We start from the raw sequence: 27,638 nt of genomic DNA on the forward strand, positions 1-27,638 counted from the left end.
CAATAACGTTCCAAAGAAGTGGCACAGATACAGTGAATATACAGCAACAGTTGTTTTATTTAGTACATTAAGTTAGAATGGTTAAGGTTAATGATTGACAATAACAACAGATAATTCCTGACAGAAGAATTGGCATGTTATACTTAACTAAGATAACATGAGATTAACAAATCTAAAGTGAACACGATCTGCTTAACGTTGTTGTTCTTCTGAATTGTTCAAAGTCTAAAAGGCGTTATCTATATATTTTATTTAGCAGCCATATAAAGTGGCTTGTAGATTTGCCCTTTCATCATAACAGGGCCACACCCTGTCAGTGTCAGGGCTCGGACACCCATAGGAGCATGTTAAACATTCCCCTGCCTGCAGGGCGTGTGTTTGTTCTGATTTATGACTGCCTGACCTCAGTCGCAGCACAAGAGCATACATTTTAATATCCGTTCTTTTTTTTTTGTCACATAGCTGTTAAGCAACATTGACAGTGACACACAGGCATGAGTGTTTCTAACCCTGCAGTGTGCCACGCCCGACTGCAACTGTGAATGATTAATGACACTGCTAACAAGCTCATCTTGAAAAATAAATACTACAGCGTGTGAGGTATTTCCCCTTGCTCACAGCTTTGAGCTAGAAAGGCCGGTGGACAGCACAAACTTCTGCCAGGCGAGGTTGCGTTGTGATCAAAGCCTTTTGGTCTTTGATCGTGGCCCACGTTCTCTGAAAGATCAAAGGTTAAAGTCTTTCCGGAATCCCGACGCCACCAAAATCTAATGGTCTGTTCCCTGGCCCATCAATAACTCATTCAAATCTGTTCAGAACCAAGTTATTTTGTCCAGACAGGCAGACGCTGGCTGTCACAGAACCTCCTTGGTAGGTGTAATTATTGTTCACTGATGGATGTGGTTTCCCATCACACCCACAGAGGGCAGATTTGCATCAGTCACACTCCAGACCAACAGGATTGTTAACCAAGTCATGATTCCATGTTCACCAGTGTCCTGTGGACGTGGCTTGAATGGATTTTTTGTCGGCATTGACACATTTAACAGTAATATACACAACATGTAAAAGTCACTTATGTGAGCAGCTACAGTGCATTCATATCTGCCATTGCTTTGCACTGTAATGCAGTAATTGAATGTGCTGAGGTCCAAAAATTAATGGACACGGCCCAGGGGATGGAAATAAAGAGCCTTATGCAAATATTAAGCAAGTGCTCACGTTGGAAAATGAGCAAAGCACTACTGATGACAGTCACAGTGCTGTCGGAGAAGCATGTGTGGAAACCTCATAGATTCATTGCCTGGAGTGGATGCCGTTGTAGAATTTCTTCTGTTGGGTTTGAGGTTGCCACGGGAACCCGTGTCTAGTGCAGGGTCAAGCAGCGTCCCTGCATGGCGTAAAATAATGATATAATGTGAGTAATCATCCTCCAGCTTCTGATGAACAAGGCCGACCAATCAGGACAAGAGGTCTCACAGCAGCGCTGCGAGCACTTAAGTTAAACAGGCCGCAAAACCACAGCTGAGGCCCCACGTCTCATCTATCCATCTATCTGTCTGTCCGTCCGTCCGTCCGTCCGTCCATCATCTATCTATCTATCTATCCATCCATCCATCCATCCATCCATCTATCTATCTATCTATCTATCTATCTATCTATCTATCTGCCTTGATGGATGGATGGATGGATGGATGGATGGATGGATGGATGGATGGATGGATGGATGGATGGATGGATGGATGGATGGATGGATGGATGGATGGATGGTGCACTCTGGGACAGCCACTTCTTAGGATGTGGTCATTAATGTGCCTGCTGGCAAAGTTGCAAAGAGGATTCAATAGCTCTGTGCATGTGCCCCTCAACCTAATGAGGCACGCTGGACAGAGTGATTGCTTCACCACTTTCAGACAATTTTGTTTAATAAAACACTCAAACATTTTTTTCCAAACTTGATTTAGTCGGTGACAAGCACTCCCAGTCATCCGCAGACGTCCTGCAATCATGGCTTTAAATGTCAGACAAGCTTTGATCAAATGTATTTACAGAATAAACCATTCCAGACTCAACAAAGACAACTATAAATTTAATGTTAATGTATGTAATGTGATGGCGTCGACCACTCTTACTATTAAATATAATGATAATGTTGAATGCTAACAGGCACGTCGTCACAAAAAAAACTAGCGTTCTAAAAAAGAATATCTTAAAGTGAGGGGGCATTAGGTGGCTGAAATAGATTCTCAAGTCTAAGCTGGGATTAGTAGTGCAGCTTCGTACAATGCCAAGGGATTTCTCTTTTAACCTTATGCCTCTAGATGGTGTTGGGGGGGGGGGGGGGGTCACTTGATGCTACATGGATGTTCCTTCTCTGGATTCCACTCTGGTTTCCTAAATTTCCCAAAATATCAACGGTGAATGCTGATAACATTTCTCCTGGATTAGCTGCACGTTACTGAGGGAGAGAGCAGAATCAACAGCTTATATATTCTTTATGTATTTCATGTTGGGGGGGGGATCTTGTGAAGAATGAAAATGTCTCAAGCAAGTGGAGCCACAGTTTCAACCATATGATAACACAGGTTACACACATCTGTGACATCATGAAACGTATTGATAATTGGCTCAGGGAAACACTACAAACACCCTCAAACGTTGCTCAACCTATATGAGATCTGGCTTTGGAAGCCCTCCTGCGTTCTCGCTGCAGTCCCGCCTGTGCTGGATCATGCACACGTCTCCTCCCCCATCTCCATTGAGTTGATCCTGCAGAGCCACAGCTGCCAATCATGGAGCACCGGTGATGCTGCCTGCGGTGGCGCTGCACTAGAGCGAAAGGATCGGAATTCTTCTGGCCCTGGGGAAAAATTATTCCATTTCTGAATGTAAAGATGGGATTATACAAAAGCAGCCAGAGGAGCTCCGCCTGCTGCCTGGACGTGGCGTGAAAAAGGCTTCGGACAGGTGAGATGAGCGGGACATCTGATGTTTTGTTTTCCATTGTTGTAAAGAGAGTTTTTGAAGAGTTTTTTTTTTTTTTTAACCACAGCTAATTATTGCAAGTACAAGGCTGTAATTGTATTTAAAGTTATACTTAAGACTCTGACACATTAAATTAAGACTCTGACACATTAATCAGTCCATACTCAGGCTGATGTCACGCAACATGTTGCCAGACGCTGTTGAGGTGGCATTGATTGATAGTGAGCTTTCTATTTTGAACATGTTTGAGAAAACAAAGAGAATATAATAAAATAGACATTAAAACATTGGTCATCGTGCTCAACAAGAGTAGGAAGAAGGAAATTCTAATATGGTCCTACCCCCTTGCTGTTGTGTTATGGCGCAAGATAGTGAAATTATGATAGATTGTATTAGTAAACAATGTTTAAATGAGCCAAATTCTCGAGAGAATCTCAAAGGGTGATTCAGCTCTCTGCCTGCTTGCTTGAATGATAAACAATGAAAGGTTTCCAATCTTTCCCTCGGCTTGTTTCAAAGGGCAACGCTCGATCTGTCATGGTTCATTTTGGGTGGTGGTTTTCATCCAATATTGAGAAATAAATGACAGGTATCCTGAGAGCAATAAGGTGTTTGTTGTGTTGAAACCCACTGATGGCTTTCTTTCCTTGGCATCATCTCTTTTACTGATTGTCAGAGTGGTTTAATTCCGTGGGGGTTGGTGAACTCCCTGGAATTAGCACTAATCTGCATTTGTGCACGTGTCACCTCCACCGGTGTTCCCCAAAAGATCAAGCAACCTATAATTCGATGTGATTAATCATCTTTGAGCTGTTCTCTCAGTGTCAGAAATATCAGTATTAACATCTACGACTCACTTTTGCCCCAACGGTTACTTCAGTTTTGTTTATTTTATTTTTGAACTCAGTCCATAATTTAATATTTCTTAAAGATTCCAACTTAAACGTCCCTGAAAATCCCTGTGGTCCCCAGGTACAATCCCCAGATATTAATGGCTCTACGCACCTAATGCTTGGGGACTAAAAAGTTAGTGCTAGTTCTCTCTGTTCTTTAAGCGGTGTCCTAATAGACTTAACCTTTTGCACACACAAGGCATGTAGCAACCCAACGTCTAGCAGTGTAGCTTAGTTCTTTTAAAAGCAAGCTGGTGGTTCACAGAGAGCCAGCGCTGATCCTGTTTAGTGTTAAAGACATAATGAAGTTGTATTTTTAGTTTCTACGCTCAACAGTGAAAACAGTTGCCACATGAGCAGCACGGCAACCGTCCGGGTGCTGAGGCGGCAACGTAACGACGTCTTTCCTGTCTTTGTGCTTTAGGCCGGCAGAGCCAAACGCAGCAACATGGCGAAGATCCACAGCGAAAACTCCTTTTTGAACAGGCAGCGATTGACCAGCAAAGCACCCGATGAGGAGCTGGCTGTCATCGAAAATGGAGACAGCAGGTCTGGGGTCGCCTTCCAAATCAGTGTTTGCTGGTTTTACGTGCAATGATACAACCTGCTATAATTTCCCTCTGTTGTCCTCCAGGGCTCAGTCTCTCTGTGGGGACATCTCAGAGAGAAAACTGTCCTCAGAATCCAACAGAAGCTCATTTACAGGGGCCGGGGCTATGGCCAGGTAAACCTCTAAAACCTTAGGTGCAGAAAAACAATTTTAAGCGACCTTTTGGGTCTTGACCTTAATAGATCTCATCATTATTGACAATAACGGGTCACCTGACTGCTCCAGTTACACCCTTAAACACAAAATCATTCAAAGTAAACAAGGATATTGTACATAGAAATCTGAATATTTATCCCAATGTTGATTTTAAACACTAATAGCTGTGTATTTGAACAGTCCAGATTAGACTAGATGCCTGTCACTTTGTTCCCTCTCACCTGCTAACCCTCTAGGGTCTCTTACTTCTTCTTAATGCTGTGGAACTGGGCATCTCTCAGAGAAACCCCTGTGACAGCGAGACACGACTCCTTCCTGGAGCGCTTTAGAGGCCCTGAGCTCAAGGACCTGAATCATGATGGCAACACAAAGGAGATGGGCCCCGATGACATACTGGGTCACAAACAGTAAGTGGATCTGCTGCCGATGGCTGCCGATGGTCCGAGCGTTGTTTGTTATGTTGGACAGTTTCGACAATTGCAACGAAATCCCAGATAATAGCAGGTGAATCCTTGAGGATGGTGGATCAGAGCCTGGGCTCTGTTTTGAGGAAATAGATGGGAGGTTTTAGTTATCCAGTGCTGGCTGCCAGGTAAACCTGCCTCACCTGTGCTGGTAGAAGAGGAAGGAGATACTGGCTATGATCACATGCTTAAAATGAGACAAGGAAACCCGGTTTACCAGCTTATTTAAAGAACTGATCATTCTGAGAATGTAAAGAGTCATGATGTCAGATGTCAATTTGCAAAAACCGTGTTCCACATTTCTTTCCACATCTTACCAGTAAGTGGCCACTAGCTACTTACAACATGAATAACTGCAACAACACAGACAAGTAAGTGTGTGTAGTCTGTGTCAGGAAAATAGCAAAAGAGGAAAAGTACAGAAACAACCCATGAATGTTAATAGATGGTATCTTACATTTATTTAGCATGCTATCACTGCTAGCCTGTAGAATAGCATTTGCAGAGAACTCCTTAATTCTTCCCTCACTGCTGCCTCCTGTAAATAGAAATAAATCCTTTTCCCCATCCTTTTGGATATTTGAAACGTGCTAGCCTGAAAGAAAACATGGAAGGGACATGTTTCCATCTGCTGGACACATACAGTCCTGCACCAACTGTGAATCCTCCACCAGACCCTCCTCATGTCCTGTCACCTTGTGCTGACCCCCAATAGAACAATTCCATCCCATCTTAGCCAAAAATAAATAAAAAAGATAACTGAGCTTGTGATCGATAGCAAAAAAGAGGAGATTAAAAAGGAGGAGAAGCAGGAGGAGAAGAAAGAGGAGAAGAAAGATGGGGACAAGAAGGAAGACCAGAAGGACGAAAAGAAAGATGAAAAGAAAGAGGAAAAGAAAGATGATAAAAAGGATGATAAAAAAGATGATAAGAAAGATGACAAAAAGAAGGAAGAGCCACCGTAAGTGGGACACACACACACTCACACACACACACACACACACACACACACACACACACACACACACACACACACACACACACACACACACTCATGTATATTTGGATAAAAGTTTGCAAGAACATGAAGGTGTGTTGTTGTGTTTTCAGGAAGGAAATCTGGATCATGGACCCAGCTGCAGACCAGTACTACAGATGGCTCACTGTCATCGCTGCTCCGGTGTTTTATAACCTGATGATGATCGTAACGCGGTACGGTCCACTCCAAATTCTGTCAAACAGCACTCGGAATGACGTCGACAACGCTGAAAATACATTCATGTTGTCTACCAGGGCCTGTTTTAACGAGCTCCAGGACAAATACACCAGAGTCTGGCTAGTCTTGGATTACACCGCGGATTTTATCTATTTCGCTGACACATTTGTGAGATCGAGAACAGGTCAGATTCCAGCAAGCGTCTTATGGCCGAATGTGTTTTATCCCCCGCTGTAACCGAAACTGTCACGTTTGCCCTGCAGGTTACCTGGAGCAAGGCCTGCTGGTCAAAGACTCCAAGAAACTGAGAGATAAATATCGAACCACATCCCAGTTCAAATACGACATGATTTCAATGATACCCACCGACCTGCTGTTTCTCAAATTTGGATTTAACAATCCAGAGTTCCGCTTCAACCGCCTTTGCAAAATCTCCAGACTTTTCGAATTCTTTGAAAGGACTGAAACCAGGACCAGCTTCCCCAACATGTTCCGTATCAGCAATCTCGTGCTTTACATCCTTGTCATCATCCACTGGAACGCTTGCCTGTTCTTTGCCCTTTCGAAGACCATCGGTTTTGGGAGTGACACGTGGGTCTATCCCAATATCAGCCACCCAGAGCACGGCCGCCTGGCCAGAAAGTACATCTACTCCCTCTACTGGTCTACGCTGACCCTCACCACCATCGGAGAGACTCCCCCGCCGGTCAGGGACATCGAATACCTTTTTGTCATTTCTGACTTTCTCACCGGTGTGCTGATCTTTGCCAGTATCGTCGGTAATGTCGGTGCCATGATCTCCAACATGAACGCGTCTCGTGCGGAGTTCCAGGCCAAAATCGACTCCATAAAGCAGTACATGCAATTCCGGAAGGTCTCCAAAGACCTGGAGGCCAGGGTCATCAAGTGGTTCGACTACTTGTGGACTGAGAAGAAGACCTGTGACGAGAAGGAAGTCTTGAAGAACCTCCCGGACAAGCTCAAAGCCGAGATCGCCGTCAACGTTCATCTGGACACCCTGAAAAAAGTGCGCATCTTCCAAGATTGTGAAGCGGGCCTGCTGATAGAACTCGTGCTCAAGCTGCAGCCGCAGGTGTTCAGCCCTGGAGATTACATCTGCAAGAAGGGCGATATTGGCAGGGAGATGTACATCATCAAGGAGGGGAAGCTCGCGGTAGTGGCAGACGACGGAGTCACTCAGTTTGTAGTGCTCAGTGATGGGGCCTACTTTGGGGAAATCAGCATCCTGGGAATCAAAGGCAGCAAAGCGGGCAACAGGAGAACCGCCAACATCAGGAGTGTAGGCTATTCGGATCTCTTTGCTCTGTCCAAAGACGACTTGATGGAAGCTCTAACCGAGTATCCGGATGCTAAAAAGATTCTGGAGGAGAAGGGGAAAGCCATCCTGATGAAAGACAACCTGATAGACGAGGCGGTCGCCAACGCCGGCGCGGACCCCAAAGACACGGAGGAGAAGATCGTGAAGCTGCAGAGCAACCTGGAAGAAATGCAGAGCAAGCTCGCGAAGCTGATGGCAGAAATGACCTCGAATCACATGAGGATAAAGCAGAGGGTGACGCAGATGGAGGCCAAAGTCAAATCTGTCAAACCAGAGGACCTGTCAGAAGTGGTGGCTGACAAAGATAAAAAGGTGCAGTAATTTAAGGGGGACTCTGCAGGAAACCAGGGTTTTGGAGCATTACAGTAGTGACACTTTGTAAAGGCATGTTTATATCAATTTATACTGTTTAATACCGTCTCATTATGCAGTGTTTGGAGTAAATATAAACCTCTGTGTGTACGCTACAGGTGAAACCATGTTTTCAACTGTCATTGTTAAATATTTGTTCCATAATTATACAGATAAACTGCATTATAATATAATAGCCGTGTGAAATGTAAATATAAGAGATGCAAGCGCAGTTCGGCTTATGTTACTCAGCATAAACTATCACCTATGCTGTATATGTGAATAAACATGTAAATGTTCATAAAGAAATAAATAATGTGTTTCTATATTAAATCCAACCTTAAATAGATCATTATGTCCCTTTAGTTCAATTCAAAGTCTGGTCTCTTTATATCAATGTGACCTTGTTTTTCTTATCAGTGACTCAGAAAAATGCACAATGTTGTGTTTTATAAACTTGATTTACTGTCTGTGTTGGCAGAAAGCACTTCTCAAGAATGTTGACACTTTAGCAGTAAAGCTTGTGCTACAATTTAGAAGCCGATCAGCCATAACTGGACTCCAAACACGGACTAATTCATATCAGCTACTTGGGATATGATGCAGCTTGATGCAAAGGTTGATTCCAGCAGAGGTGAAATAAATAACATTTAAGCTTTATTCAGCTTGAACCAAAGCCTTTACATTATTATTTAAACACTACTCATACCTGAGATATTTGAATAAATAAATCATCTGATTCTTTTCTTTTCACTCACACAGCATAAAACACAGTTGTGTCATCAGAAACCGTGACGTGCAAAAAACATCCAACAAAAACTGAGGGGGCAGAAAAACGTATTACAAAACCGTGCAAGCTGTTAAAAACAATACTGATTTAGTCCAAAAGACTGCATTTCTCAATTCTTACACACCGGACATCTCACAGTATGTTTGGGGTGGGCGTGTGCTTCTCCTCAGAGGAAAACATCTCAACATGTCACAAGTGACAGTACTGTAAAAAATGAGCACCATTATGCTGAACAGAACCTGAGGACTAAAAGCATAAAAAACACACACACACACACACACACACAAAAACCTCCACAGACTCATTAGATTTACATTTGTTTGTAAAGTGTACCTGTGTACCGTAAGTGCACTTTCACAGCTTCCCAAATTAAAGGCTGTGCACGTTTGCCCAGAAACACAAGCTAAAGAGCGAATTATGGAAATGTGGGGTTGTAATTTGTTGTTTTCCTACGCGGGTTGAGTGGCTGGACTGGACAGGAGTCCGTCACATCATTCCGAACCCTTTAGCGTAGGTGATGGCCTTCAGGAGTCTTTCTCGCAGTTTTGCTTTGGAGGAATATTCTGGAAGCAGCAGGATGTTGTAGCAGGTGTGAGAGGTCGGCAGCCTGAAATGAGGTAATGAGAGAATGTTAAAGGCTGTAGCAACGGTTGTCGCGGTGCTGGGCACACGCGCCACTGTGCACGTGCTGTCGAAGACAGCCGCTTTGTACCTGTCTGTGTCAGAACCGTTCTTCGCGATGGTCATTTTGAGCTTTCCGAGCCCGCCGACGGGCGCTCTGACCGTCCCGCTGATGAACTGAAGGAACAATCGCTTCTGCTCCTCTTCGAAGGACCGAATGGTTTCCCAGAAATCTCTGTGTGCAGAGAGCAAAACGCACACGTACATAAACACGGGGCGCCAGTGGCCGCTTGAAACTCGCGCTTGGATGGTGAAGAGAAACAGGTTTACTTGATGATCTGAGCGTCTTTGCTGTAGCCTCCGTCGTACTCCGTCGTTTCCTCCAGTGCATCAAAGTCAAGTTTCTGGAAATGGACATTTTTCTGTGTGGATCAACCAGCTCCAAAAAGGACAGCATGACGGCGTGATTCTGACCTTGCTACCACAGATGAGCAGCTCTAATTCCTCTGGTCGGAACAAATGCTTCAGCGGGGACTCCTGGGTGACCATCAGGAAGCCTTTTTTGAAGGCCTTAAATTGTGTCTCCACGCTTTTGTTCAGCATGTAATCAGTGTACAAGTCCACAAACTCCTGATGGAGAGAAAAGGAAGTATTTAGACAGATAAACAGATATTACGGATATAAGGAATTCAACATTTTTACTTGTCTATTTTCTTTGGTAACGGGGATCTGCTCTCCGTTTTCCTTTAAGTCGTATAAGACTGGGTTGCCGAACAGGTCCGTGTGTGATATCTGAAAGGTGAGCGACATGTCCTCCTCAACGTTTCCTGCATATTCAAGCAACCCTTTCAGACTTTGACTGAGAACCTGAAGGAAGAAACATTTCCAACTTTAAAAATATTTCTAAACATGTTTAAAAGGAGGCTTAGATGAATGTATACATTTTCTTTTTTTTTTAAAAAGTTACTGTACTGGATGCGAGTCTGACAGGTCCATGTAGGTCCCTTTTTTCCCCATCAGTTTCTTGTAGACAATCATGGGGAAATGGAGATCCAGGATGCAGTTGTTGTAAATGGCGAGGCCCAGGACCAGTCCAATGAGGGTGTACTGCGCTTCATTTTCCAGGGAGGATGAATTAAACCAAAAGACTTGGGTCTCATCATCGTAGGTGAACATTCCTGTGGAGTGATTCAGTGGTGAATCACTCGTGACAACAAAGGGCAGAAAGCTAAATGAGGTGACGCGCAACAGCGCCCTCTGGTGGCGAGTTGCGACACAGGTGGGTCAATATTTATTTGGAACCAATTCAGACCAATTAAAAATGGATGTACAGTATCTGAAATAGCAGACATTCCTGCATTATTTAATTTTTGTGGAGGATACTTCTTTCTTCAGTGACCATATAATGTGTACTACAAAAGATCATAGCTTTTAACGTTAATTCTGGTCATTTTTTAATGGTTTTAAAAAGAGAAAAACACTATTGAGCCTTCCACGAGCTGGCAGGCTACTTTAGCTAGTTTACTAATCAGTGTTACACAAATCAATATGACTTTTCTCACACGAGAGAGGAAAAAGAAACATGTTTTTGAGTTGGCCCGTATCGACGGAAACTCTTACCAATGTCAGGGTTGAATATTTCCTCCAAGACCAGCTGGAAAAACTCCTTCGAAAGGCCTCCCTCATCAACACCTTGCTCTCCCTCAAACTCCACAAACAGCTGTTTCTTCAAGTCAGACGGTTTCTCTGTGCTGATCAACTCCAGCTGCAACACGGAAGTGGTCAGCAGGGAGGAGGACGAACATCCCATGCATATGCAACAGTCACACACCGCACAGAAACTCACTTGGACGAGGGCGTCGTCGATGATGTGATCCCTGCGCACTTTCAGTTTAAGAAAAGGGTTTGGTTCCGTATCCTGGGTCATGCTGTAGAAGGCGGCGCGGCGCCGCTCACTGTACATGCTGATCCTGTTGTCGTAGTACAGCCCTCTGCTCTTGTTGAACACAGTGAGGATGAAGGGGCAGCTCTGGAAGGAAAACTTGACCTCTTCATTGACTTTAAAGAAAGTGAAGTCCCTGTCCACCTCCAGCACTTCATTCAGAGACTCGTTAACAAAATCCTCAAAGGGAATGAGAGGTTTGATGCTGTCGATGGGCCTGAGGTCCAGTTCTTTCTCCAGGGGATCCACCCATGGACCCTTCCGGTAGAGCTGCTCCTCACCGAGGAGCTCGTGCAAGGTGAGCTCATCGGACTCCCAGTCGTCCTCTTCCTCTTCGCTGTTCCCGACGTCTAGCTCCCCGCCCTGTATACTTGCGTAGAAAGCCACTTTTAAACACCGAGTTGCAGCCACCACGGTCTCGTCATCGTTCACCAGATTCTCCACATCGTATTCGTTGCTGACGACAGTAAAAGTGATGAGCTGCTGAAAGGTTTCCATCACATGGCGGATGTGGGGAAGGCCGGAGGTGGACCACACCTTCGACAACCTGGCGAGCCCCGACACCGGCAGTTTAATCAGGGCTCTGCAAAACTGAGGCAAGGCCTCCTCCAGGTATTCTGGGCTGTGGAGGTTACTGTTCTCCATAATAATAATGAAGATATTCAAGTAATCTGGGTTGGTTTCATACGCGTTAAGATATTCCAGGTCAAGTTCCATATTCGCAGACAGGTGAATGAGTGCATTGACAAAAGCTTGCTCCACCTGCTCGATGGCCAGCAGCCTGTCGTAGACTCTCCTCACAGCACACACGTCCACCGTAACCTCAGAGAGGTCAGACGCCTCGCCGGGGTCCTCGTCCGGTAACGCCGCCGCGGAGGAAGCACCCAGCAGCTCTGTGGGATCATCTTTTCTGAAGCTCCTCATCAGAGCATCGGCTTTGGAGAAAATCCTGCCAATGACACGCACAAGTGCAGAGTAGTCCCCTTCCTCCTCACAGAAACTCAGGATCATACATACAGTGGTCTCCGTCAGGTAATGAACATCTGCACAGAAACACATCAATTAACAGAAAGGAATGATCTCAGCCAGGCTCCATAAGAACTTTAACACTACCTGAGAAATCTGCATCACTTAGCTCCAGTTGAGAGTATTCACTGGGACCACAGCCTAAACTCGGGGAGTGCGATTCTCTATTCAGTGGGGGAGGCCTGCACAGTTTGGCGTTAATCTTGAACAGCTCCAGCGCCTTGACAGCTGCTGTGTTGTTATCCAGAGGCCGAAAATCACGACACGATGCACAGAACTCATTTCTGCAGTCAGCGTTTCCGCAGCCGTCTGTTAACTGCAGGAAGTAGTGCTCAATTAGATGTTTAGCAGCGGCCCTCTTCCTGTGTGAGATCAACAGAACGCAGCTTGTTAAAAAAAGGAAGATCCAAGAGCTTCTGTCTGAATATTGAGTCAGTCCTTTTTTTAAATCCTAATTTCTGCACACAGTCCAGACCAGGGGTCGGCAACCCGCGGCTCTGGAGCCACATGCGGCTCTTTAGCGCCGCCCTAGTGGCTCCCTGGAGCTTTTTAAAAATATGAAAATGGAAATTGTTTTAATATAATTTCTGTAGGAGGAATAACGTGACAATCATTCTTAAAGTTTTCAATGCTGTATAAATGTGTATAATAAATATTTAATTTCAACATCTCATTATAATGGAAGTTAAACTTAAAGCGCCATCGTACAGCAGAGTGGCCACGTGGTGCGTCATTCTCTTATAAACCCTATATAAGGCTTTTCATTTTTTGCGGCTCCAGACAGATTTGTTTCTTGTTTTTTTGGTCCAATATGGCTCTTTCAACATTTTGGGTTGCCGACCCCTGGTCCAGACATTTGCTGGGGCTCATGTGTGTGTACCATTAAACATTAATAATAAAAATCTGTGCAAGCTAATATAGAAGTGATGTGCTCTTATAGTTTAAACTATGCTAATTACTGTTCATCTTTACTTAGAATGGAAATATATAATAGGTCATATGTCTACAGGTGCCCTGAATGGACAAACAAACTTAATTACTATTATGCCATGTCATTCCTAATCTGAAACCACTAGTCAGGGTAGAAAAATTGCATTTGAAATGGGACTGCGTATTTGTAAATATATGTAAATATTTGTGTATCTGTGTAGACTCCAATGCTGTTGAAATGGAAGGAGTGGAGGACAGTACTCTGAATTTACCCTGCTAGATTAAATAAACCTTTTGCACCAGAGCGGATACTCTGTGCTCATTTATAAACTATTGTTTTAATTGTGGATTTGGTGACCATTTTCAGATAAAAACCTCACAAACCTACACTTTATAAGCTATGTTTAGAAATACAGCAACTCACATTCAGATGGTTTCCGGGATCGTCTAGTACGTCCAAATTAATGTATTCTGAAAGAGACAGTAACAAAAATGAAATAAAATACACGATAATAAAATAACACGGTGCCTGATTCCACTGGTTCATTAGTGTACAGTTGTATCCAAATTGTGCTCTCCGTGAAAGCATTAATTTAAAGCAAATTTAAAAACCGTGACGTGTCAGGGCTTCGGACAAATGGACAGTAACAAATCAAACCTTAGTTTCAGTAATTTCAGGAATGTAAAAACAATATGTGTGCTGCTGTGTCGCGCCCTCTCTGCAAATATATGGCTAGTGATGCAGTTTACAACTAGAAATAAAGTACTTGGAGAGTACGGACCTCCACCAAGCGGGTAGTTCCCAGAATATTGTGTTATACCCAAAACTAATACTCCAATTACTTGGAATCCCTTCAATGAGCAAAACCAGCTCTTTTCCCACATATTGTGAAGCCCCTTGGCTTTGACCCTGGCCCATGGTTGTTGGATGATCAAAGTTGACCACAGCATCACCAACAGTTAATGAGCTCTTCCTCGAACCATTATCAAAATTTTCTGAACATTTCATTTAAATCTGTCCATAAACTTTCGAGTTATTGTGCTAACAGACAAACAACAAAACAGGGCGTCCATAACCACCTTCACAACTATTTATATAAACTGAGAAAAACAGTAATATATTTGAAATGGAACCTTCTGAGGTTGTTTCACTACTTCTATGTAAGCCATCACATAAATGCACAAGGAAGAAAAATAAATCTCAAATTTATTTTAATCTGAACATCTGACAGCATGATGTTGCAAATGTTGACAGCGGATCCATCACATGGAAATACGTTCTACTTTCACATTTGCTCACTCGAAATGAATTGAAATGAAATAAGCAGTAAGGAAGTTTACTGGCAACGACACGTGTCTGTTATTGTGGTTTACTCACCAGTGATGACTGCAGACGCGGGGTCAGTGACGGTGCACAAACACTCCCGTGAGTGGGACAACTTCTTTTTCACTGCGTTGAAACACGTCGTGTTATCTCAGTGGCGCCTCAAAAAGTAGCGATCAAACACAACAATATTTAGAGCTCTAAATTGTTTTTCTTATGCGTTATAGCACAATTTCTTCCTTGATAACGGCGTAAACAAGAGCGCGATATATCCCGGCATGCAGCGCGACAATGTCAAACATCATACCCCCCCGCCCGCGTGCCCCCACCCTCACAGAAAGACACGCGCTGGCACGCTGATTTGTTTGTTTGTTTGTTTGTTTGTTTGTTTGTTTGTTCTGAATGAAGCTAAATGTAGCAGTAAACCATTCATATATATGTGCCTAAATCTATTTAAATTACAAACTGGCAAATTTCTGACAACTTATTATACCAATTGTGTATTTTATATGAAACGATTATTCTTGTCTACATTCTTTTCTTGTGTTTCATGTATCAATAGACTGGTTTAATCAGCCAATCTTTTTTAGACAGTCAGCCTTCATTAATGATATATGATAAATGGCATACAAAAAATTCACAAGCTAAAAGAAGTTATAGTCTCACTTTGTCCTTCATTCTCAGCCCTGTAAAAATGGTTCTTCTTTTAAATATTTTTTTTTTTTTTTTTTAAGTTCATTTCAATATTCAGTATTTCAAAGTGTTGTGTGTATAAATGCAGGTAGGAACATACAGTCAAATACCTGGAAGGAATGAAACTATTGTCACTAAAAAGGGAGTGGAGACAAAGGTGAAGGAACCAAGAAGTAAGAGTACTGGACTGGAGAACTCTTTCAAACATTATTCCATGTTGTCTGTTTCGTGTATTTCTTTATAATAAATGTGTGGTCTTCAAGTAACTTGACTGGATTGGAAACCTCATCCAAAAATAATCCAATGTTGTCTACTAACTATATTTCTTTATCATAACTGTGTGGTCCTCAATAAATGGAGATTTTGAAAAATTTCTCCATAATGTATTGAGGTGAGCAAGAAAACACCTTTGCAGGTACTTTTGTCAAATAACATAGAACTTCCTTGCTCCACGCTGCCGTGACCCGGATTCGAACCGGGGTTGCTGCGGCCACAACACAGAGTACCGGTACTAACCACTATACGATCACGGCTGGTTGGGACAAGCTGCCCTATCAAGTCATCCTGGCATTCAGGTCAAGGAGTCGTCTTGCATGATGAGGTTTTGTTAGGTTTTTACATTGTTGTATCTAACCCAGTCCTACAGTTCTGGATGTTTTGCATTCAAGTTTTTTGTTCTTCCAGATAGGTCAACCATTATGCCGAGCTATTAATGCAAACTCTAAAACACAGTCTTGAACCACATATCACATGTGTCATATACAGCAGGTTGCTCTGCTTTCTCCATCCGAAATAGGAACCTATAAATTAAGTTTTGTGTATTTTTTATAATAAATATGTGGTCCTCAACAAATGGAGTTTTTCAAACAAACGTTGACATGATCATAGGTTGGCGTCTTTGTCAAAAAATATGGATCTGACTCTTTCGACCCTGCCGTGACCCGGATTCGAACCGGGGTTGCTGCGGCCACAACACAGAGTACTAACCACTATACGATCACGGCTGGTGGGGACAAGCTGCCCTATCAAGTCAACCTGGCATTCAGGTCAAGGAGTCGTCTTGCAGGATGAGGTTTTGTTAGGTTTTTGCATTGTCGCTAGCTTACATCGGGGGTGTCTTACACAGTCCTATGAAGGCCACATCTATCAGGATTTTCTGTCCTTCCAGGTAGAAAGATGGGTTTGCCAAGAAAACTGGGATCACAGTTAGAAGTTGATACCAGATGTGGCAAGGCGTGGCCTGCCCTCTGCACAGGTGCCATATGGCGGTAATGCCTTAATTGGTGGGCGGGGAGAAAAGGTTTATATAAGGCACTGCCTCCAGCTGGCTTTAGTTGTTTCCCCCCTTCGACAGTACAGCGGGGTTGCAGCTTATCTGGGCAGTTCGACCAACTGAAACTGTTTCACAGGACGAGCATGCTGTCTGGCAGCGCCAAGGTAAAAGCACGGAATGCTAATGCATACATATTGCTGTGACTCTTTCTACCTTGCCGTGACCCGGATTCGAACCTGGGTTGCTGCGGCCACAACACAGAGTACTAACCACTATACGATCACGGCTGGTGGGGACAAGCTGCCCTTTCTCCATCGGAAATAGGAACCTATAAATTAATTAAATAAATCGATTGTTTTGTGTATTTTTTATAATAAACATGTGGTCCTCAACAGATGGAGTTTTTCAAACAAACGCTGACATGATCATAGGTAGGCGTCTTTGTCAAAAACGATTGATAGAAAGAGTCACTTTCTACCGTGCCGTGACCCGGATTCGAACCGGGGTTGCTGCGGCCACAACACAGAGTACTAACCACTATACGATCACGGCTGGTGAGGACAAGCCGCCCTATCAAGTCATCCTGGCATTCAGGTCAAGGGGTCGTCTCGCATGATGAGGTTTTGTTAGGTTTTTACATTGTTGTATATAACCCAGTCCTACAGTTCTGGACTAACTTTTCAGCATCATGCCGCGTCAGTTTCCTGATCTTTGTGATGTTCCTCAGGTGGAAAAAAGGCACTTCTAGAGACTATTTTAATGTGTGAGTTAAAGGACAGATTTTGGTCAAAAGTTACTCCAAGATTCCTCACAGAGATACTAGATGTTAATGAGATACCATCCAGAGTGATCATATGATCTAATTTATCCCTGAGAGGTTCAGGACCAAACACCATGACCTCAGTTTTTCCTGAGTTAAGGAGAAGAATATTTGAAGACATTTGCAGGATTAATGTTGTTGCAGTGACAGTTTTGCTATGTTAGCAGAGGAAATGTTATTTAGCTTTATTATTCAGAAACCTCACATCAATAGGCTTTAATTGGATGAAAAGGGGTTTCCTGAAGGTTGATCTTATGGGTTAATGTAAGAAACATGGAAAAAAGTCCATAAGTTGCGCTTGTATTGGCGAAAGAATATACAGCACTCTGGAAATAATCTTTTCGGATTCACCAAATTTAGGGTTCACTATCTTGCTAACAGACATGTAAATCAGGGGTTATCAAATCATAATTTGGTTTCAGCACCAAATAATAAATGATGATGTGTTATTAAAATTTACACTATAAATTTCTGTCAAGGCCACCTGGGTTTCTTTTGGATCAGAGCCTCAGACTTGGAAGACTTTTTTTTTCAGCAGTTCGACACCAAAACATGGGTAACATTTATTGAGTAACCTCTAAAAGCATTCCCCCAGCCCCAAGTCCACCACATGGTCCCCATGTTGGCCCGTCTGGGCTGGGTGTATAATAAAAATAGTTACCTAGAAACAAAGCAGAGACCAGACACCAGTCATTTTCTCAGGTATTGTGAGATGTAGGAGAATAGTGTGTTTATTTAGGCAGTAGTGATAAATGGTTACAGATCATTATAAGATTCACATTTCCTGAAAATAAAATAGAGTAAAATCAGTAACAAATAGAGGGACATCAGCTGTCAAATGCCCTCAGGGTTGTGCTTCTGGCAGGACACTTGAACGGAACCACGGGTGGCACAACATCTGTTCCTGGGTAATACGCTGATCAGGGTTGACGAGCAAACAGCTCTTCAAAAACTTCTTACAGTCTGAGGAGGGAAGACGGAGAGAAAAGTGACCGTTAGCATGAAAGCTGCATTCATTAATTACAAGTTCAGACAATTGCAAAATATTAATAAAGAAAAGAAGCAGTAGCATCTCTTTACCTTCAGACACTTTTAACCTCTTTATGGTCTGGGTGAGGAAATTTTCGCAGTGCTGCATCCCTTTTGTGAACATGTCAGTATTTTCACTCAGTAGTTCCAGGAGGATGCAGCCGAGTTGCCAGACGGTGGTCGGGCCAGCTTCATAGGTTCCCCGGTGGTTAAACTCTGGAGGCCTAAAGCAATGGGTTCCTGTGAGAAAAGAAAAAGGTTTTGAATTAAAGTGTCCACTGAAAAGCTCCAAATCAGACGTCAGCATGAGTTCAGCCGTACCGGCGTAGCTGCGATATCCCGGCGTCACAAAACAGCCACAACCAAAGTCAATGATGCGCACTCGAGGAATGAGCCGAGCATCAGAGAACTGGATGAGAATGTTTTCCAGTTTTAGATCGCGGTGGAAGACACCTGCCTTATGTATTTGAATTGCAGCTTCCACCAGCTGCCTCATGAATTCCTGATGGACAGAAAGAAGAGTTAAAGAACATCCAAAGATATTATCAGACTGAGCTCTGCAGTGGTGGGAGGCGGTGCACCGTAACACGATAGCCAGCATTATTACCTTAGCCAGGCCTTCGTCTATTTGGCCATTGTCGTACTCAAACAGGTTCATACACTTCTCTGGCCTCTCCATGATCAATAGGACTTCATCATCCAGGTCAGTCCATGCTAATGGTGATATGACTGCATTTTCCCTTACAGGGTCCCCTGCTGTCATCACCATCAGTACCATCTCCAGTGGGGCGCAGTGGAGCTCACCGTTTATCACCTGAAGAGAGGAACACAAGATGCTCGTCTATGGTTTACTGCTGGTAATCAATGAAAAAGGAACAGCTCCACACTAAGTTCAACAGCTGATGGTAGCATCAAAGTTAGCCTTACCACTGGCTGGTACTTGACCAAGTCTTTAGCAATGTGCTTGATTGCCACCTGCAGGAAAGAATCATGTGTCAAGGAGATCAGTGATGATTATATGTGTATGTGTGTTTGGTGTGATTCAAATAAAAATACTTACTGGAAATAAATCGTGCCTTCTATAACCACTAAACACTGTTCCAAAACCTCCTTCTCCCAGCTGTGAAACTTCTCTGTAGTGTTTCTCATATTTTTCTGCAAATACAGATTTACTACAGCTGTAGTGCACACACACACAAACACACACACACACACATACACCCTCCACAATAAGCTCACCTCTGCTGAGTGGCACCAAGACATGCTGGGGCTTTGCTGTGCTTGATGGCCGCAGCTCGGGAAAAGAGAACACATTGTGGGGAACCGTCACTGATTCAGTCTTCTGTCTCTTCCTGGGAGCTTCTAGGTCTGACTGGGCCTTTCTTTTTGTGCCCCGGTTTGACACGTCCTTCGGTCCCACTCGAGTAGTGGGTTTGCTACAAACCGTTCCCCTGCACTCAGAGCCGACCCTCCTCTTTTTGCACACCGGCCTACCGTCCTCCCCTCTGCTGGTGGTTGGACTGGTGCTGGTCTCTGATTGTGAGGTAAAACCAGTCTGCTTTAAACTTTTGTATAAGGGAATCAGACCAGCATGAAAAACATGGATTTGGCTTCTCTGATGGTGTAGTCACCTGATTTTGAGGATCCCTCACGTTTGCGTTTATGTGAAGAGACGCCCATTTCTGCTCTGTACGACAGCTCAACAGCCAATGTTGCACAGTTGTTAGTATATTGAGCAGGGGAACCTTATTGACTATACCTTTGTCTTTCATTCAAAGATTCTTTCATCTTGACTTTGACGTCTTCATGTATGTCTTTTGAAATGGCTTTGGTATTTCTTTAATGTTTTGACTCTGAGCAAAGTCTATATGCTTTGATCCCAGCCATTGTTGTGTTTTGCGTGTCTATTCAAGGTAGTTTTCAACTGGACTGTTTTTCTTCTCTTTTGAAGACGTTTCGCCTTCTATCCAGAAGGCTTCTTCAGTTCTGAACTCGCTGGGTACAAAATATAGCCCTTTTGCAAGATTTGGACGACCAGTTTGCATTTATGGACAGAACCAGCTTGTGTTGGGAACAATGGTATTAAAAGCTGAGCTGTAATGGGATGTTATGGGGGATGTTGCTGCTCAGACATTTGTCCTGTTGTTCAAAATGAAAGAATGTGTAGCAGTACCTGCCCCCAGCTCGGCCAGACACGTGCCTCTAGTTGGCAGTCTAGCCTAATAGTCTTTGGGGGAGGCTATAATAGGCCCTGCCTGCACACCACTCGCGTGTCGGTCGCTCGCCCTGAGACCTCCCTTGCTCTCACCCTGAGACCTTTCCTGGGTGGTTCTTTCCGTCGGCCTTCTGGGTGCCGCATCACGTTTTAGTCCCTGGTTGACAATGTCCTGCGGGTCGTTAAAGCATTCGTGATTTGTGTCACAGCAGGAAAGACATTGTTTGACCACTGGTGTGATCGCCTTTGGTTACATGCTTCTTTCCCGAGGGTTTGGTCCGGACGTATGGCAGAGTCCATGGAGAGGTGAGCGCAGGAGAGTAGCTGGTTCGTTGATGCTCGCTGCTCCTGATCGGGTGGCTGCCGGTGAGTGCTGCCTTTGGTGTTGTGGATCTTTGGCTACGGGTCTGATGAACGCGGGTTGCTGTGTAGGGATTTGGTGCTGGCTCGCTGGCTTCCAGGCCCGTGGGCGCGGAGGTGACTGCTGGATTCATCTAGTGGCCAAGGGTTCCCCATGTTGGTGGCTGCCGTTCCCGCTGGACATTGACCTGGTGCGTTCGTTGGGCTCCTTGCACCTCCGCCTCGTTGGCGGCGGGATTTATCACCAGATTGGGTGGTAAAAGTTGCAGCTGCTGCATCCCTTGGACAGCGATCGTGGGTCTCTGGTTGTGTTCAGTTCACGGACCGAGGGAATCCAGGCCCACAGTCGGACATTGGGAGTTTGAGTGTGTGAATTCGTGGTGCAGGAGTGTGTGACCTGATGAGGGTTTTTATGAGAATGGTTTAGGTCGGTATTTTAATTAATTAGCATATTTTAGGTTAGTTTGGTTATATTAATTGGTGTAAGCTGTTGTTGTTTTCTGTTTCTGTATTAATGTGTTTTTATTGTCTTTCTTTCAGCTGCTGAGTGCCCGTGGTGTTGGTGTCCTGGATGGTAACATCTCCCCCTCCCCCGTTGTGCTGTGATTTTGGAATTAGATTTTTATGTTTATCACGAGATTAATTTGAGCGTGTGTCATGTGGAGTGTCCCTTTCATTGTCTTCCTGTGGACTGAACACCCCGTCCACCAGGAGGCCTCAGTAGCTGGAAATGTGTGGTATTATTCTTCTGGTGGTAGTCGAGAGTGTTGATGAGGAAGGAATCTTCGTAGAGGTGAAGGAACCACGAAGTAACTTCACTGAATTGGAAACCTCATCCAAAAATTATTCAATGTTGTCTACTAACTATATTTCTTTATCATAACTGTGTGGTCCTCAATAAATGGAGTTTTTGAAAAATTTCTCCATAATGTGAGCAACGAAACACCTTTGCAGGTACGTTTGTCAAATAACATAGAACTTTCTTGCTACACGCTGCCGTGACCCGGATTCGAACCGGGGTTGCTGCGGCCACAACACAGAGTACTAACCACTATACGATCACGGCTGGTTGGGACAAGCCGCCCTATCAAGTCATCCTGGCATTCAGGTCAAGGAGTCGTCTTGCATGATGAGGTTTTGTTAGGTTTTTACATTGTTGTATCTAACCCAGTCCTACAGTTCTGGATGTTTTCATTCAAGTTTTTTGTTCTTCCAGATAGGTCAACCATTATGCCGAGCTATTAATGCAAACTCTAAAACACAGTCTTGAACCACATATCACATGTGTCACATACAGCAGGTTGCTCTGCTTTCTCCATCTGAAATAGGAACCTATAAATTAAGTTTTGTGTATTTTTTTATAATAAATATGTGGTCCTCAACAAATGGAGTTTTTCAAACAAACGTTGACATGATCATAGGTTGGCGTCTTTGTCAAAAAATATTGATGTGACTCTTTCTACCCTGCCGTGACCCAGATTCGAACCGGGGTTGCTGCGGCCACAACACAGAGTACTAACCACTATACGATCACGGCTGGTGGGGACAAGCTGCCCTTTCTCCCTCTGAAATAGGAACCTATAAATTAATTAAATAAATAGATTGTTTTGTGTGTTTTTTATAATAAACATGTGGTCCTCAACAGATGGAGTTTTTCAAACAAACGCTGACATGATCATAGGTAGGCGTCTTTGTCAAAAACGATTGATAGAAAGAGTCACTTTCTACCGTGCCGTGACCCGGATTCGAACCGGGGTTGCTGCGGCCACAACACAGAGTACTAACCACTATACGATCACGGCTGGTTGGATGAGCTTCCCTATCAAGTCATCCTGGCATTCAGGTCAAGGAGTCGTCTTGCATGATGAGGTTTTGTTAGGTTTTTACATCGTTGTATCTAACCCAGTCCTACAGTTCTGGATGTTTTGCATTCAAGTCTTTTGTTCTTCCAGATAGGTCAACCATTATGCCGAGCTATTAATGCAAACTCTAAAACACAGTCTTGAACCACATATCACATGTGTCATATACAGCAGGTTGCTCTGCTTTCTCCATCTGAAATAGGAACCAATAATTATGTTTTGTGTATTTTTTTTAATAATAAATATGTGGTCCTCAACAAATGGAGTTTTTTAAACAAACCTTGACATGATCATAGGTAGGCGTCTTTGTCAAAAAATATGGATCTGACTCTTTCTACCCTGCCGTGACCCGGATTCGAACCGGGGTTGCTGTGTTGTTGTTTTTTTTTAAAAAAATATGTGGCTCAGTATTAAATATTTGTCTCCGTCTGAATGTCTGCACGAACCCGTTCTACCGCTTGGGGTCGCTAAAAGCGCACAAACTGTCCACTGACGGACCAAAAACATACATATAATTTAGAATCATACTTTGTCTCATGTGAAATGTTTCGTGATATATAAAGTTATTAATCGTGCTGTCTGCGTGTTGATGTATTTATGGTTCCTATAAGGCTTGGTAGATATGAGAGGAAGAAGAAATGGACGCTGCTATCAATGAAATGAGTTTAAATACCTAAATTTATAATAAGATCTAGATTTGTATGTTCTGCCACTGTTTTGTTAATCATGGTCATGTTATACATGTAAATTAAGTCACTGCTATAAAGTTGCAAAAACAAAGCCGTTATTAAATTATTTACATACTGCCTGGACCAGCATGTCTGCTCACTTGTCTCCGAAACGTGTACAACAGCCCTTAAAGACATGCCTGTATTAATGCACCCCGCCACTCAAGCCCAGCAGCAGCTCCATCAATCTGCAGTACTGGCTGGGCGTTACACTCCAGCACACACAGGGACCTGCTTCATCATTGCCCAGCAACCTTTGTGCTCAGCTCCTTTTAAATTCAATTCTTTCAATGGAGGAAATTCGACCAACTGAGTCAGCACCCTTAACTTGAAGTGCTGTCCATTGCTTTGGATGTAGTGATGGCGATCTCATTTCCCTTTCACTTCATTTGATGGCGAACATCATCATATTAGGAGTCATTTCCTGGAACGCATCGGTCATGTGTATTTTTGGCGCTTTAGGGGCGTAACTGCAGGGTTCAGGATGGTTGCGTGCCATTTCGGCTCTGATCCTGCCTCTAAAGTAACTCCTTGAACTGCCCCATGGCCCGCAGTGCACAGAGACAGAGGTCAGACGAGCAATCGAGCCACAGTCGACGTCTTCTGGGAGCCGGATACGCGAGCGCTGTGTCCTCTCACCGCCGCCTTTACAAACACATTCCAGCACTTCAACAGAATATGAGGGCTGACACCCAGCAGGACCATGAAATATTCATGCGCTGCAAACAAATATTCACATTTCTCTGTGAAGTAAGGTCTGACTCCACCCTCTTTGGCATGAACATGCTCTTTTTGTGTTTGCCATCTTTCTGTTGTGTGGTTTCAGCTGCTGTTGCTCTTAAATTTGACCTTTATATTGACTTGAGTGTTTAGTAAGTCCCTCCCTCATTGCACATGCAACCAGGCTAGAAAGGAGAGAGAAGCAGATTTATAGAGGAAAACAGAAAAGAAAGAGTTAGAAAGAACATTTGCTCTTACTTTCTACAAGAGCCTGACAGGGATGTTACAACGGGTCGGATTAATACCGCTGCAGGGACAAAGGTGGACCTCATCAGCTGAGGCACCTCATTCGAATTAAGGCCATTGATAGCAATGAATGTTGATTAACAGGAAGCTTTAAAGGCACACCTGAACAAATATTAGCATTGGAAATCAAAGAAGATAAGCTTTGGCTGCCTCAGAGCCAATGCCTGTTCCCTCGTTCCTTCGGGAGTGTTGGCTGAGTGTTTGGCAGCTGGTTCGGTGGCAAAGTCGATACGACGTCCAGCAAGAAGCCAAAACAAACTCAAAATCATCATTAGGATAAAAACACATAATAAATCCATTAGAGAGATGGAAAGAAAACACTTCGGGAGTGGACTGATAAACACTGACTGATAACCACACCCTAGATCTAGTTCTGACTTATGGTGTTGAGGTAGAACATGTGTCAGTGTTCCCTCAGAACCCCCTCCTGTCAGACCATTCTTTGATCACTTTTACATTTATGATTAAGGATTCTTCTATGCTCAGAACAAAGTCTTACTATAGCAGATGTCTTTCAGATAATGCTGTAGCTAAGTTTAAGGAAGTGATCCCTGTGCTGATCCCAGGACCACCGTGTGTTTCCCCAGGGATCAGTCATTATAATCTTAGCCCTGCTGAGGTTGACTCTATTGCTGAAGGTGCAGCAACCTCACTGAGAATCACGCTTGATTCTGTTGCCCCCCTGAAAAAGAAAATAGTAAATCAGAGGAGGTGTGCCCCTGGTATAATTCACATATCAGGACCCTCAAGCAGAAAGTGCGAAGACTGGAAAGGAAGTGGCATTCTTGTAAAATAGACAGCTACCATGTAGCCTGGAAAGACTGTCTATTAGTTTACAAAAAGGCCCTTCGCAAGGCTAGAACAGCTTATTTTTCTTCTTTAATTGAGGAAAATAAGAGCAACCCCAGGTTTCTTTTCAGCACTGTGGCCAAATTAACCAAGAGTCACAGTGTTTTAGATCCACGTATCCCTTCTTCCCTTAGTGGTGAAGACTTCATGAGCTTCTTCACTGATAAAGTTCTAGCTATCAGAGAGAAAGCTAACCAGGCCATCCCAACAACTGGACCATCACCAGATGTGCCGACTGTGGGAACATACAGGGTCTCCAACGAGCCCTTAAGCTCCTTCAGCCCTATATATTTTTCTGAGGCGTCATCGCTAATTCAGAAATCCAAGACCACCACGTGTCTTTTAGATCCCATCCCAACACACCTGTTGAAGGATGTTTTACCATTGATAGGCAGTTCTATCCTGGACCAGATCAATGGTTCTTTAGTGTCAGGTTATGTACCCCGGTCCTACAAGGTGGCAGTGATTAAGCCGTTGCTTAAAAAACCATCACTGGATCCTGATGTCTTAGCAAATTATAGGCCAATATCCAACCTTCCTTTTATCTCTAAAGTTCTAGAGAAGGTGGTGGTGACTCAGTTACTGGAGCACCTGCAGAGGAACAGCCTGTTTGAGATGTTTCAGTCAGGCTTTAGAGCTCACCACAGCACAGAAACAGCACTTCTTAAAGTCACTAATGATCTTCTCATAGCTTCCGATCATGGACTGGTCTCTATGCTGGTTCTGCTGGACCTCAGTGCTGCTTTTGATACAGTTGATCACAGCATCCTGTTACAGAGACTGGATCATGTGATTGGGATTAAAGGGACAGCACTAGACTGGTTTAGATCATACTTATCTGATAGATACCAGTTTGCCCATGTCCATGGTGTTCCCTCATCATACAGTAGGGTTAGCCATGGAGTTCCTCAAGGTTCTGTACTCGGACCAATCCTCTTCACCTTGTACATGCTTCCCTTAGGGAACATTATTCGGCAGCATGGGATAAATTTTCATTGTTATGCTGATGACACTCAGCTCTATTTATCCATGAAACCCGAGGAGACAGAGAAGTTAGTGAAGCTCCAGACCTGTCTTAAAGACATAAAGTCCTGGATGTCTTCAAATTTCCTCCTCCTTAACCCAGGAAAAACTGAGGTCATGGTGTTTGGTCCTGAACCTCTCAGGGATAGATTAGATCACAGGATCACTCTAGATGGTATCTCATTAACATCTAGTCTCTCTGTGAGGAATCTTGGAGTAACTTTTGACCAAAATCTGTCCTTTAACTCACACATTAAAATAGTCTCTAGAAGTGCCTTTTTTCACTTGAGGAACATCACAAAGATCAGGAAACTGCTGACGCGGCATGATGCTGAAAAGTTAGTCCATGCATTTGTTACTTCCAGGCTGGACTACTGTAACTCTTTATTATCAGGGTGTCCAAACAACTCTTTAAGAAGCCTCCAGTTGATCCAAAATGCTGCAGCCAGAGTTCTGACAGGTATTGACAAAAGAGATCACATTACTCCTGTACTGGCGTCGCTTCATTGGCTGCCCGTTAAATTTAGAATAATTTTTAAAACCCTTCTTTTGACCTACAAGGTCCTCAGAGGCCTAGCTCCATCCTACCTGGAGGAGCTAGTGACACCTTATCAGCCCAATAGACCGCTCCGCTCTCAGAATGCTGATCTACTTGTGGTTCCCAGAGTTTCCAGGAGTAGAATGGGGGGCCGAGCATTTAGCTACCAGAAACCAGCTCCCTGTCCAGGTACGGGAGGCTGACTCCATCGCTACTTTTAAGGTCAGACTCAAAACCTACCTCTTTGAAAAAGCTTATTGTTACTAATTCAGTAGTTCCAGTTACTATCATAGACGGACAAATTATCATACTTAGGGGGTCGTCTAATCGTTAGGTCACATCTTAGTTATGCTGTTATAGGCCAAGGCTGCCGGGGTCCGGAAACATGATCACCTGACAGGCCTCTGTCACTCCACTGGGTCATGGTTTCCTCTCCTCTCCTCTCCTTTCCTCTCCTTTCCTCTCCTCATCAAGCAGACTAGTTATGCTGATTCTTGTGTAGTTTTTCTGCTTCTCCCCCCCCCCCCTCTATTTATTTACAGGTATCGCCGCCCTCGGAGCTGCATAATGACCTC

At 43.8% G+C, this 27,638-nt stretch overlaps 3 protein-coding genes and 6 non-coding genes across 11 annotated transcripts; 1 reads left to right on the top strand and 8 right to left on the bottom strand.

Annotated features, from left to right (window-relative positions):
• Positions 1 to 1,797: 1,797 nt before the first annotated feature.
• Positions 1,798 to 8,365, top strand: cnga3a (cyclic nucleotide gated channel subunit alpha 3a). Of its 3 annotated transcripts, none has more exons than XM_003973887.2 (9): positions 1,798 to 2,967; positions 4,303 to 4,427; positions 4,513 to 4,602; positions 4,881 to 5,051; positions 5,429 to 5,479; positions 5,887 to 6,069; positions 6,219 to 6,320; positions 6,402 to 6,508; positions 6,588 to 8,365. In XM_003973887.2, exons 2-9 carry the CDS (start codon positions 4,327 to 4,329, stop codon positions 7,982 to 7,984), a joined length of 2,202 nt encoding a protein of 733 aa, XP_003973936.2. In that variant the 5' UTR covers positions 1,798 to 2,967; positions 4,303 to 4,326; the 3' UTR covers positions 7,985 to 8,365. The 3 variants fall into 3 exon arrangements, with proteins under 3 accessions (XP_003973936.2, XP_029684457.1, XP_029684458.1); XM_029828597.1 differs by having other exon boundaries at positions 4,926 to 5,051; positions 6,588 to 8,364; XM_029828598.1 differs by lacking the exons at positions 5,429 to 5,479; positions 5,887 to 6,069.
• An 89-nt stretch (positions 8,366 to 8,454) lies between these two features.
• ube3a (ubiquitin protein ligase E3A) lies at positions 8,455 to 14,951 on the bottom strand. Its single transcript, XM_011614494.2, has 11 exons — positions 14,702 to 14,951; positions 13,748 to 13,794; positions 12,481 to 12,755; positions 11,272 to 12,410; positions 11,046 to 11,190; positions 10,398 to 10,603; positions 10,128 to 10,292; positions 9,900 to 10,055; positions 9,756 to 9,829; positions 9,517 to 9,660; positions 8,455 to 9,411 (listed from the first exon to the last, which is right to left on the bottom strand). Coding segments are annotated over exons 2-11 (2,427 nt in total). The 5' UTR covers positions 13,750 to 13,794; positions 14,702 to 14,951; the 3' UTR covers positions 8,455 to 9,290.
• A 1,321-nt stretch (positions 14,952 to 16,272) lies between these two features.
• trnah-gug (transfer RNA histidin (anticodon GUG)) lies at positions 16,273 to 16,344 on the bottom strand. Its single transcript has one exon. It is a non-coding gene; the product is annotated as a tRNA-His (tRNA).
• A 484-nt stretch (positions 16,345 to 16,828) lies between these two features.
• Positions 16,829 to 16,900, bottom strand: trnah-gug (transfer RNA histidin (anticodon GUG)). Its single transcript has one exon. It is a non-coding gene; the product is annotated as a tRNA-His (tRNA).
• Positions 16,901 to 17,093: 193 nt separating this feature from the next.
• Positions 17,094 to 17,165, bottom strand: trnah-gug (transfer RNA histidin (anticodon GUG)). The gene has a single exon. It is a non-coding gene; the product is annotated as a tRNA-His (tRNA).
• A 1,112-nt stretch (positions 17,166 to 18,277) lies between these two features.
• Positions 18,278 to 19,510, bottom strand: LOC115247242 (serine/threonine-protein kinase pim-1-like). The gene is made up of 4 exons (XM_029828377.1): positions 19,070 to 19,510; positions 18,784 to 18,964; positions 18,514 to 18,702; positions 18,278 to 18,396 (listed from the first exon to the last, which is right to left on the bottom strand). Exons 1-4 carry the CDS (start codon positions 19,238 to 19,240, stop codon positions 18,278 to 18,280), a joined length of 660 nt encoding a protein of 219 aa, XP_029684237.1. The 5' UTR covers positions 19,241 to 19,510.
• A 2,521-nt stretch (positions 19,511 to 22,031) lies between these two features.
• trnah-gug (transfer RNA histidin (anticodon GUG)) lies at positions 22,032 to 22,103 on the bottom strand. Its single transcript has one exon. It is a non-coding gene; the product is annotated as a tRNA-His (tRNA).
• Positions 22,104 to 22,502: 399 nt separating this feature from the next.
• trnah-gug (transfer RNA histidin (anticodon GUG)) lies at positions 22,503 to 22,574 on the bottom strand. Its single transcript has one exon. It is a non-coding gene; the product is annotated as a tRNA-His (tRNA).
• Positions 22,575 to 22,767: 193 nt separating this feature from the next.
• Positions 22,768 to 22,839, bottom strand: trnah-gug (transfer RNA histidin (anticodon GUG)). The gene has a single exon. It is a non-coding gene; the product is annotated as a tRNA-His (tRNA).
• Positions 22,840 to 27,638: the final 4,799 nt, after the last annotated feature.

This window comes from Takifugu rubripes, chromosome 20 (genome assembly GCF_901000725.2).
Source record: "Takifugu rubripes chromosome 20, fTakRub1.2, whole genome shotgun sequence".
NCBI classification, from domain to species: Eukaryota; Metazoa; Chordata; class Actinopteri; order Tetraodontiformes; family Tetraodontidae; genus Takifugu; species Takifugu rubripes.

Excerpts from the sequence above, each read along its gene's own strand:
- LOC115247242 (XM_029828377.1), bottom strand. The coding sequence starts at position 19,240 with ATGGTACTGATGGTGATGACAGCAGGGGACCCTGTAAGGGAAAATGCA. Across the intron at positions 18,965-19,069 it reads TAGACGAAGGCCTGGCTAAG|GAATTCATGAGGCAGCTGGT; the intron begins GTAATAATGCTG and ends TCTGTCCATCAG. Across the intron at positions 18,397-18,513 it reads GAGGTTAAAAGTGTCTGAAG|ACTGTAAGAAGTTTTTGAAG; the intron begins GTAAAGAGATGC and ends TTCCCTCCTCAG.
- ube3a (XM_011614494.2), bottom strand. Across the intron at positions 11,191-11,271 it reads TCGACGACGCCCTCGTCCAA|CTGGAGTTGATCAGCACAGA; the intron begins GTGAGTTTCTGT and ends TCCGTGTTGCAG. Across the intron at positions 9,830-9,899 it reads TGCTCATCTGTGGTAGCAAG|AAACTTGACTTTGATGCACT; the intron begins GTCAGAATCACG and ends GTCCATTTCCAG.
- cnga3a (XM_003973887.2), top strand. The coding sequence starts at position 4,327 with ATGGCGAAGATCCACAGCGAAAACTCCTTTTTGAACAGGCAGCGATTG. Across the intron at positions 6,070-6,218 it reads AAAAAGAAGGAAGAGCCACC|GAAGGAAATCTGGATCATGG; the intron begins GTAAGTGGGACA and ends TTGTGTTTTCAG. Across the intron at positions 6,509-6,587 it reads ATTTGTGAGATCGAGAACAG|GTTACCTGGAGCAAGGCCTG; the intron begins GTCAGATTCCAG and ends TTTGCCCTGCAG.